Below are 10,218 nucleotides of genomic sequence, written 5' to 3'. Positions count from 1 at the left end.
CGCCGCTGACATCCGGTTTCCCGGGAGCCCCCAGGGCCGCTGAAGGTGAGCCGGCCATCATGGCATTTTTGTCGTCGGGGGCCTATCTGACCCACCAGCAGAAGGTGCTGCGGCTTTATAAGCGGGCGCTGCGACACCTGGAATCATGGTGCATCCACAGGTGGGAGATGGGGACCCAGAGTGCGGGGAGGTGACCCCGGGGGCTCCCACAGAGGCCGAGAGGCCCTGGTACCGGGCGGCTCAAGGACTTCGGGGACGGGGTGGGAACGCAGCTCCTCGCCCCCAAAGCCCGCCTCTAGACCCGGGTTCGAATGCGGAATTCATCGCCCACATCTGGGAGACCTTGAAGACTTGTTTATCTGGCTCGGGCCTCGGTTTTCTAATCAGGAAAACGGACGCGGTACCCACGCAGAGGGTTGCATAACAAGAGAAAGAAAGTACCACAGATGGACTGTGTTGTGCCTCCAGCGCTCACTCAATAGCTTCCTTCGTGACCGCGTTCCTAATATTGGCAGTCATAACAAGTGCGTTCTTTTCTTTAGTTCTCGCACCTCTGGGAGTTAGGGATGATTTAGCCTTATTTTATAGATGCGAAAAGGCAAGAGAATAACTTGCTCAAGGCCCTACAGCTGGTAAGTGGCCTAGCCAGGATTAAAACTCAGGTGTCTTAACTCTTAAAGCATCATCACCCCCACCCCACCCCCATCAGCTTTCCTCTTTATAGCTTCATCCCACATAATTCTTTATCTCCCACATAATTTTTTTCTTTTCCTCTCTTGTCCATCTGGAACTAGTCTTAGAACACAATTTTAGAACCCAATCTTAAAACATGGATTTTTGTGATCTAAGTGCAGTGCCTGCTGGAGTAACAACCCAAGATGTATGAATGCAAGGGCTCTACTCCCTTAGCAGAATCCTAAAACCTAGTCTAAGGAGAAGGGCTTCTGAGGAAAACTTCTAAGCAATAGGAAACTGAGTATGTCTGGAAAAACTGTGAAGGGCATCCTTGAAGCCCAGATTTTATATATTTGGGATGATTGTAAATCATCGGCTTACTTCTCTTTGCTAAGCAGCAGGATGGCCCGGTTCAAGGCTGTAGGGTTCGTTACTTTCCTGATTCTTTTTATTCATGTCAGAATTTGCCGTTCAGGTTCTATGCTGGCTGATGAATAAATATTAACAAGGATTTTTTTCTCAGCTGTTGCAGTTTTTGGATTAATGGGAAAGAAGGACATATGTAAACAGCATAGAGAATTAATCAGTTTTATAAGATGAAGGAAGTCAAGCCATCAAGAATTTAGGCAGTGCTGAACTACATCTGGGAATATTAATATTAGCCTTGGAGGAAAGGGTAAATGTAGTTACCATGATAACACTAACTCAGCGTTCCTTTAAATCTCCTAACATCTTTTCTCTGTACTTTCCTGATTTTTTTTTTATTCCATTTGCCCTCACAGTGCTATTTGTTCTGCATGGGTCCATCCTAGACGCTTGATTATTGCTGTATATACACTGTGCAGCCTCATCTCTTGTTGGGACTTGTCTCTGGAGCTGTATTTCCAGCTATTTGTTAGATTACCTACAGTGCTCTGAAGCTGAACTTACTTTTATTTTCACTACTTCATTTTGACTCTTCCCAAATTCCCTGTCTCAGCTAATGGCATTACTAGTAATATAGTCACTCAGCTTTAAGTCTTAGTATTATTTTCGGGTGCTCAAAACTTACCCCTCTGCCAGAGTCATACACATACATACTTATATGCCGTGTACAACTGGACCTTGATTTTTGTAAGTTCTCGTCCCACTGTAATAATATTAGTAGTTGACATTGAGCACTGAGGATGTACCCAGCACTGTGTGAAGTGTGTTTATATGTTTTAGCTTATCACATCTTTAAGGACAGCCCGAAGATATAGATAATGTTATTAACACTTTAATGGAGGAGGAACCCATGGCCTAAAGACTTTAAGTAATTTACCCTAGATCACACAGCTAGTAACTGCAGAGCTAAGATTCAGTCTTAAGCAATCTGACTCCATAGCCTGCTCTCATAAATTTGTAGTCTAAATGTTTCTCTCCTGTCACCATCCATCACTGTGGCTTGCTTCAGACCCTTATTATCTGTGGCCTGTCAAAGCCCTGTTATTACTGAGCCATAAAAAAGACTGAAATAATGCCATTTGTAGCAACATGGATGACCCTAGAGATGATTATACTAAGTGAAGTAAGTCAAAAAGACAAGACTAATATGATATCACTTATATTTGGAATCTAAAATATACAAATGAATTTAATTACAAAACAGACAGACAAAACAAATTTATGGTTACCAAAGGGGAAGTTGGGGTGGAGGTATAAATTAGGAGTTTGAGATTAGCAGATACAGACTATTGTCTATAACAAGGATCTACTGTATGGCACAGGGAATTATATTCAGTATCTTATAATAAGCTATAATGGAAGAGAATATGAAAAAGTATATGTATGAATATGAAAAGTATGTATAACTGATTCATTTTGCTGTACACCAGAAAATAATGCAACATTGTAAATCAGCTATTGTTTTACAAATTAATTAAAAAAATTTTAAGCCCCATAAATGATCTCTGTATCTATAGCAGCCCACTCAAGTATCCTTGCCTGGAAAATCTCATGGACAGAGGAGCCTGGTGGGCTAGTCAATGGGGTTGCAAAGAGTCAGACACGACTGAGGAACAGTTTCACTAACACTTTGTAGAACCTGATCAGAACTTGCCTAAGGTCATGCAGCTAGTGTCAAATTCAGAATTTGAACCCAGGTGTGTTTTGAGCCACACTGTTGCCACCATGTTAATATCTGCCTTCCACATCTCTGTGTCCAGAGTTTAGATCAGTGTCTAGCACAAGGTAGGAGGAAGTTCAGTAAGTTGTCATTCAATGAATTGAATGATCCTCCTATAGAGGAGATGGGGAAAGAGGTTAGGCTGTGTTTATTAATAGGCTGTGTTTATTACTACAATAGTTTTTTGCTGCTGGTGTTTGGGGGGGGACTGCCAAGAAAGCTGTCGTAATGATGCGGCCGCTCCATTGACAGGGTCCAGGGAGGGGTGGGAAGTTGCACTACTCACCTGGGAGGCATTAGTGGAAGTACCGCCTCTTGTCAGATAGTTCTACTGCCCGATTGAGTAGATTATATTTCTAATCTCCAAAACCATTTTGGTTTAAGGGATAAATACCGGTACTTTGCTTGCTTGTTGAGAGCCCGGTTTGATGAACATAAGAATGAAAAGGACATGGTGAAGGCCACCCAGCTGCTGAGGGAGGCAGAGGAAGAATTCTGGCATGGTCAGCACCCCCAGCCGTACATCTTCCCTGAGTCTCCAGGGGGCACCTCCTATGAGAGATACGAGTGTTACAAGGTAGGTGAGGACCACAGGTGTGTCGAATTTCAAACCTCAGCCCCGGAAACCACTCGCCTTTTTAAGAGCAGCTAGATTTCTTTTCTGACAGTTACACATTTTTTTCAGTGTCAAGTTTTCTCTCTCCCAGATGCCATCAAGACTTTTCTTTCCAAACTCAGAGCCAGGGTCTTGCAGTAAACTCTTTGACAAAGGAAGGTCCTTAAGGAATGGGTAAATAACTCATTTTTGGATCTGGAAGTTAAGCAGTTTCAATTGATGCTTCGTATTCTAAGTGGTATTTCCAAATAACGTAAAGCCACATTGGATGTTTAGAGAGCTCAGGTAGGGGAGGGACGATCCCAGTTCTCTTTGGACTGATCTTGCTGTTTTTCAGCCCTAGGCTGTTTCAGTCTAAGGTGTTCTCCCTTATTTTGGTCCTCTGCTGTATGGCTTAGTGTCAGAAGCAAGTCTGGTACTTAGAATTGTTATAAAAATGCATTGATTTTTATCTCCTGAGAAGGCCCTCCCTGTGACATGTAAATGTGTTCTGTGGAGTGATGCTGCGATTTCCCCTCCTGACAGGTTCCTGAGTGGTGCTTAGATGACTGGCATCCTTCGGAGAAGGCGATGTATCCTGACTACTTTGCTAAGAGAGAGCAATGGAAGAAACTGCGGAGGGAGAGCTGGGAGCGGGAGGTGAGTCTTGCCTATACTTTTTATTTCAGCTTGTGTTCAATACAACATTTACAGCCACCTTAGAAATAGGTTAAACGTGTTTCCTGGTCTTCGGGCTTTTCTGTTCTTTAATTTTGCTTCTCCTCCTTCCCCTCCATAATCCTTTGCTTGACTTTCCTCTACTCTATAATCTTTTAATCTTCTCCACCAGCGCCCTGGGTATTTTTCCACTCATGATGACTGATTTATATATGTATTTAAAACTTACTCATTTTTTGGCTGTGCTGGGTCTTCATTGCTATGAGGACTTTTCTCTAGTTGCGGCAAGCAGGGGATACTCTCTAGTTGCCACTTGCAGACTTCTCATTGCGGTGGCTTTTGTTGTTGTTGAGCGTGGACTCAAGGGCATGTCGGCTTCAGTAGCTGCAGCTCCCAGGCTCTAGAGCACAGCCTCGATACTTGCGATACACGGGCTTAGTTGCTCTGTAGCCTGTGGAATCTCCCTGGATCAGGGACTGAACCTGTATCTGGTGCATTGGCAGGTGAATTCTTCACCACTGAGCCACTAGGGAAGCCCTGATTTTTATTTTAAAAAATTCAGTCTTGCTGTAGTGTGAAAAATAAATTGGAGAGGGCATGTGGAGAAGGGAAGAGACCGGTCTGGGTTATTGCAGTAGTTTTGTCCAGAGATTACACAGCTGGCACTAGGATGGGTACGGTGGGTGTGGAAGGAAGCAGCTCCAGGATATTGTTTGCAGGGATGTGATGAGGGATTGGATTGGGGTGGGGGGACTGTGTAGAGTGAAGGACAGGGGAGAATCAAGAATGATTTCCAGGTTTTAAGCTTCAGCATGTGGAGTTTCGTGGTGGTGTTTATTGAGATAGGGAAGAGAAGAGAAAACAGATGTCAGAGGACAATCAGGTGTTCAGTTTTAAATGTTTAAAAATGTTAAAGTTGAGAATGCTGTGAGACATCTGGTGCAGGTGTCAGAGGGTGACTTTGGATGTGCAGATTTGGAACTCAGAGGAGAGATTTGGGCTCAGAACAGAAATGGGGGCGTTATCAATTGTTTTAAAAGCCACAGAAGGGGGGGTGGGGGGCCTCTTCCCAGTTCCCTCTCCACAGCAGAGGAAGTGGATTAAGTGGAGGCTGGCGGAGAGCCACAGAAAGGTTTGAGATCCTTAGATCCAAGAGAAAGTGTTTCAGGAATAGTGGCCAGGGCCAGTCATCTTTGACGTGGACTAGAGTCCTGGAAATAATGTCAAAAGGTGTTAGTTACAGAAAAGGCATTAGTGGCCCTGACTTGAGCTTACCTGTCACACAAAGATTGATTGGAACCTGAGGAGAAAACGGGAGGGAGAGATGGCTCTTGAACATTTGCTGAGGAGAATGAAGAAATGGGGCAGTAACTGGAGACCGAGAGATTACTTTCTTTTAAAATAATAATGCATATGTGCTGGTGAGATTTGGGGTGAGGGAGAGTCTGGTAATGCCGAATCGAGATGGAACAGGTACAGAAGGAAAATTTTTAAGGATTCCGAGCCTGTGTGGGGGCCTTTGAAAGGGGAAGGGATTCTTCCTCCATTCTTATTGGACAGAAGCTGTAGGCAAATACTTTTGGGTTAGAAGTTTTGATAATGGGGAAATGACAGACTTTCATGTGCTGGCTTCTCTTTTTTAAGTGAAATAAGGAAAAGCCAGGGAGTGGGCAAAGCATGTTTGCAGAACATGGAAAGGGTGTGATAATTGTGGGCCAGAGGATGAGCTTGCTGGAGAGGAGCAGGAAGATTGCCATGGGTTGCTGAAGGCCCATGTGAGCCTGGGAATAGATGCATTGTGACTCCAGTTTGTTGCAGATTTTTTTTTTCTCTTTAGCAATACTAAGCTGTACGGGTGCAGGCCTGCAGGTAGACGGTGTGGCTATTCTCTGTCAAGAGCGACAAGGAATTGAAGTTTACTCCATAGGGAGTGATTTTCGTGATGGAGTCTAGTCTAGCTGGATCAAGTAGGGAGGTACACAGGAGACTCATGCAGAGAAGGGCAAGTCATGTGGGAGAACGTGTGAACTGGTAGCCTCTATGAGTTCAAGAAGGCCCCTTATTTTCAAGGGGCCTTTAAGTAAATGAGCTGGAAGAGGCCACTGGTTACTGGGATATTGGGTTACTTGAAATCATGATTTTGTGATCAAGGAGGGCAGTGTTTTCCAAGAAGTATGTGAGCATTTGGCAACTTGAGGTGTGTTTGTTCATGGAGAGCAGTAGATTCGTTCTGCAGTTGACCGCTTTGGTAACCTCTCCCCAAAACCTTCCTCCTTTACTTATTCCATCGACATTATTAAACAGCACATGTCCTGTAGCCCAGGTTTGCCACAACCCAGAATTGGTTTTCTGTAGGGAGGTTCAAAAAATCATGGCTCTGGAATGTGGGTGCCTTGGGTCTCCTCCTCTGTTAGGACAGTGGTGGTCTCGGAGCTTCGCTGGAACAAGGGGTAGCTGGGCAGCAGAGGGCAGGACTGAACACGTTTGTACCTGATTGCTATTTGGAGGGCTTTTAAATTAACATCCCTAGTGTATTCAAATGGAGGTTTCTTAACAGTGCTTTTGGAGACCACTTTGCAGAGATACGAGAACATGGAGGGTGGTCAGGTGAAGGGGCCATAACAAGGGGAACTTGGAGTAGTAATTGTCAGGGTTTCGCTTAATGAGTAGGCAGTAGGGTAGGAGGTTTTGTTCTCAGCTTTGCTGTTTTAAGAATTGGAAGACCTTGAAGGAGAACAGCTTTTGTATCCGAGTTAAAATATGGGCATAAAAATAATGCAGTTCTGTATAAACAACCCTTTTCTATAGTGAGGATCAGAGTGTCACGTGACACAGTAGAAACACCGCTGACACCGCTCCACAGCAGAGGTCAGACCGTCAGTTCGACTCCTTTTCTAATTGTTCTTCCTTACCCCTCTTCTAGGTGAAGCAGCTGCAGGAGGAAACCCCAGTTGGTGGTCCCCGAACTGAAGCTTTGCCCCCAGCCCGAAAGCAAGGTGACTTGCCCCCTCTGTGGTGGCATATTGTGACCAGACCCCGGGAGCGGCCCATGTAGAGAGAGGAAGATGCCTCACAGTCACACTCGCAAGTGAGATGAGTTAACGGGACACACACTTGCCCTAATAAACTAACTCCACCTGTATGACTGATGTGTTCTTCAGAGCAGTGACATGCCAGGCGACCGGGCCGCCGTCCTTTTCTTAGCGGCTACACATGTAAAGAAAAGTATGTGAAATGTAGTCGGTCAGATGTGTTCTGTTCTTCCCCATTAAGTCACATTGATAAATATGCTATCAAGGGAAAACTACACAGCAGAACCAGATACAAGATTTACTTGAATAAACTTGAGTTGAAGGCTTCACTCAGCTGTAATGAGTGGAAGGCATAAGAGGCTAAGAGAAAGCACACCAGTAGTGAGGGTGTAAGATAACTTTTCTGTCCTAGATTCCACTCATGGAATTTTAGCTTTGATTAAGGGACCACTCTTAAGAAGCACACATTCAGCAAATAAGCATGCAGTTTATGGGGTTCTCAGGATTGGAGTTTGGTGTCTGGGGTTAAAGTGTTTGATCTGAACGGCACTTTTGTGACAGTCATTTCAAAGGCAGTTTCCCAGCTTTGCTTCCTCTACTGTAGCTTGGATTGTCTGCAGACACAAAAGTAAGGGTGGCAAAAACGAAATGAAGTTTTTTGGTTTTCTTCCTAAAGGTAAAGCCATTTTAGAAATTCAACCAAACCCTGCTAGTTGCAGTTCTTAGTAACTCACTGGAACTGTTAACATTAAACTCACTGGAACCTAACACTTAGGTCAGGCAACTAAATGTTCTTAGGGTGCACAGAAATGTTTCAGCCCATCTTCTAACATTTGACCAAGAACTCAGCCTAAATTTTAATAAGACTTGAAATGCAGGGCTTTTTTTCTAGTGGTTCTTTATTTATAATGTAGGCTGAAGCAACTGTTACAAGGTAGAAGGAAGACACGTTACACAATTGTTATTTATACAAGTTTAGAACAAAAAACTGCACAGGGAGAGGTCAACTCTCAGTACAAACTAGCAACTAAACCACAATAATTTACCTTTAGAAACAATTTCTTTATTTTTAGCTGTGACACTGCTTTTACAATATGCAAAAACACAAACAGAACTACCCAAGGTGTTTTGTCACATTCTTTCTACATTGAATTTGGCAACATTTTATATTAAATTTATTCAGATTATACTAACGTTTAAAAACTAAACAAGTGAAAAGCTGTACCAAGGTACAGTTACATCCATTTATTTCAAAGGTTTAAAATACCACTTTTATCTAACGTAATTACCTTGCAGTGATTTCTGCTTTTGCAAAAACCATCTCAAGCATCATATGCACAATGCATCAGCTACTTTGAGTCATCAAGATTGGTGGGCTAAACCACAGGCACTACTGTTGCTTATATTCTGTAAAAGGAGCTTGTTTTTCAAAGAAAAAAAGCTTAAATAGTTTCTAATAATCATGCCTTTGCTTTAAAGCCATAACATAAAATGTCCTTGAGCGATCACAGCAGTGTTAAATGTTAATATATAGAACAGTGACTATACAGGTATGTTTCTTTCACATCCAATGCAGTTATGTATTAAAGCATAAGAGTATGTAGCCGAAGCTTAGCACCAACAGAGATCTGCAGGCCCTGGGGGACCTGCCAGGCTCTTTCTCCTTGAGAGGTTCGGTCCCAAATGAGCACTTTCAACTGACCCTACTAAGAGGCTGGCTTTTTTTTTTTTAAAAAAAAAAAACACCGATAGAGTCCCCAGATGTGATCCCTTTAAATCTACAAATCTCTGTTGGCTTTAGGGGATGGGCATTATAACAAATTTAACTTTCACTTAAAAAAGAAAAGACAGAAATCCATTCCAAAAAACATTACCTAGAATACAAAAAAGAGGACAGTATAGTGGTCAGATTCCAGGTGACAAGAAAGAAATCCTCCTCTCCAATGTTTAGTATGAAGCCAGTTAACTGCCACTTATTTAAAAGAAGATAAGAAAAACAAGCCCCCAGACTGGTAAACACATTGGCAAGTTGCTAGACTCCAAGCTGGTTACCCTTGTTAAATCCGCTCGAGTTTTTTCAAAATATTTGGGCTTTTCAACGCACCCAGCCTGCTGGGCACAGTTAAGTAAAAGGCATTTGCTATATCTAAGAATTCCCTGCTATCATTTTTAAATGTTTTCACATTTTTAAAACTGCCTTACCATTTTGGATGCATTTGGACTCAATGAAAGTGGGTATAACAGACGAGTAACTGAAGTGGGGGTTCTATGTCTACCCGGTGGCGGCCGCATGCACAGGACTGGAGGTGGGTGCTGTGTGCAGTCAGGAGGAATCGTGGGAGAAAGGAAGTCCTTAAACACCCTACAGAAACAAACACTGCAATCCAGTATGGCTTATTCGGATGCATTTACCATGAAGCTACTAGAAATTCAACCTACGAGGCTACCCTTAAACGTAACAGGATCGGCTATGTTGACAGTGTGCCCCTCCCCCGGCCCTCCCCCCAATCCCAACACAGTCTACCATTTCCAGAGTTACTTCACTCCAGATATTGCTCATCAACTGACTCCCGCATTTCTCATCCCGAAAGTAGTTTGCTTGGATAAGGATTTTTACTCCTTATCCGTTTTGTTTGTACATTAAAATAACTTGAATTTGCTCCTAAGCCAGACTACTACAATGCATCTACAAAAGCTTGCAGGAAAACAAAAGAAAAAAAGCTAAGTATAGTTATCCTTTCTTCTGAAATCACTAACTTTGTGGTTCCCCTGCCCGACCTCCCCCCGCCCTTATGCATTTAAAATTTTACAAAGACTTGTAAAAAAGTTAAATGGAATTTGGCACCTTCAGAAAAATCAAAAGGGAAACTTAAGATTAAAATGTGCAGAAAGAAAACTGTTGATATTTACAAATTAAAAGATCAAGGTTATGTCAGTTACGTATGTTGCTTTTAATTCTTATCTAAAGGTGTACTTTCAAAAGAGCTGTGTTCTGAGTTGCCTACAAAATCTTTTGATTATAGATTGGAATGGATCAAGACAAATTAGGTCTTATTAATTAGACAGTTCATTCCCCACTGGCAGCATTTCTT

General features: G+C 42.8%; 2 protein-coding genes across 3 annotated transcripts in view; one reads left to right on the top strand and one right to left on the bottom strand.

Annotated features, from left to right (window-relative positions):
• On the top strand, window positions 1-7,333 carry NDUFB9 (NADH dehydrogenase (ubiquinone) 1 beta subcomplex, 9, 22kDa). 2 transcript variants are annotated; one of them, XM_010838899.1, is made up of 4 exons: window positions 1-45; window positions 3,206-3,398; window positions 3,963-4,076; window positions 7,018-7,236. In XM_010838899.1, the coding sequence occupies exons 2-4, from the start codon at window positions 3,273-3,275 to the stop codon at window positions 7,147-7,149; spliced, it is 372 nt and encodes a 123-aa protein (XP_010837201.1). In that variant the 5' UTR covers window positions 1-45; window positions 3,206-3,272; the 3' UTR covers window positions 7,150-7,236. The 2 variants fall into 2 exon arrangements, with proteins under 2 accessions (XP_010837201.1, XP_010837200.1); XM_010838898.1 differs by having other exon boundaries at window positions 14-160; window positions 7,018-7,333.
• A 359-nt stretch (window positions 7,334-7,692) lies between these two features.
• Window positions 7,693-10,218, bottom strand: part of MTSS1 (metastasis suppressor 1) — a 160,848-nt gene continuing 158,322 nt past the window's right edge. The window contains exon 16 of the mRNA XM_010839003.1: window positions 7,693-7,740. Within this exon, the coding sequence (XP_010837305.1) occupies window positions 7,693-7,740 (48 nt within the window). The remainder of the gene's footprint in view (window positions 7,741-10,218) is intronic.

This window comes from Bison bison, unplaced genomic scaffold (genome assembly GCF_000754665.1).
Source record: "Bison bison bison isolate TAMUID 2011002044 unplaced genomic scaffold, Bison_UMD1.0 scf7180017864108, whole genome shotgun sequence".
Taxonomy (NCBI): Eukaryota; Metazoa; Chordata; class Mammalia; order Artiodactyla; family Bovidae; genus Bison; species Bison bison.
Note: the sequence above shows the minus strand (reverse complement) of the source record. Positions and strands in the feature narration are given on the sequence as shown.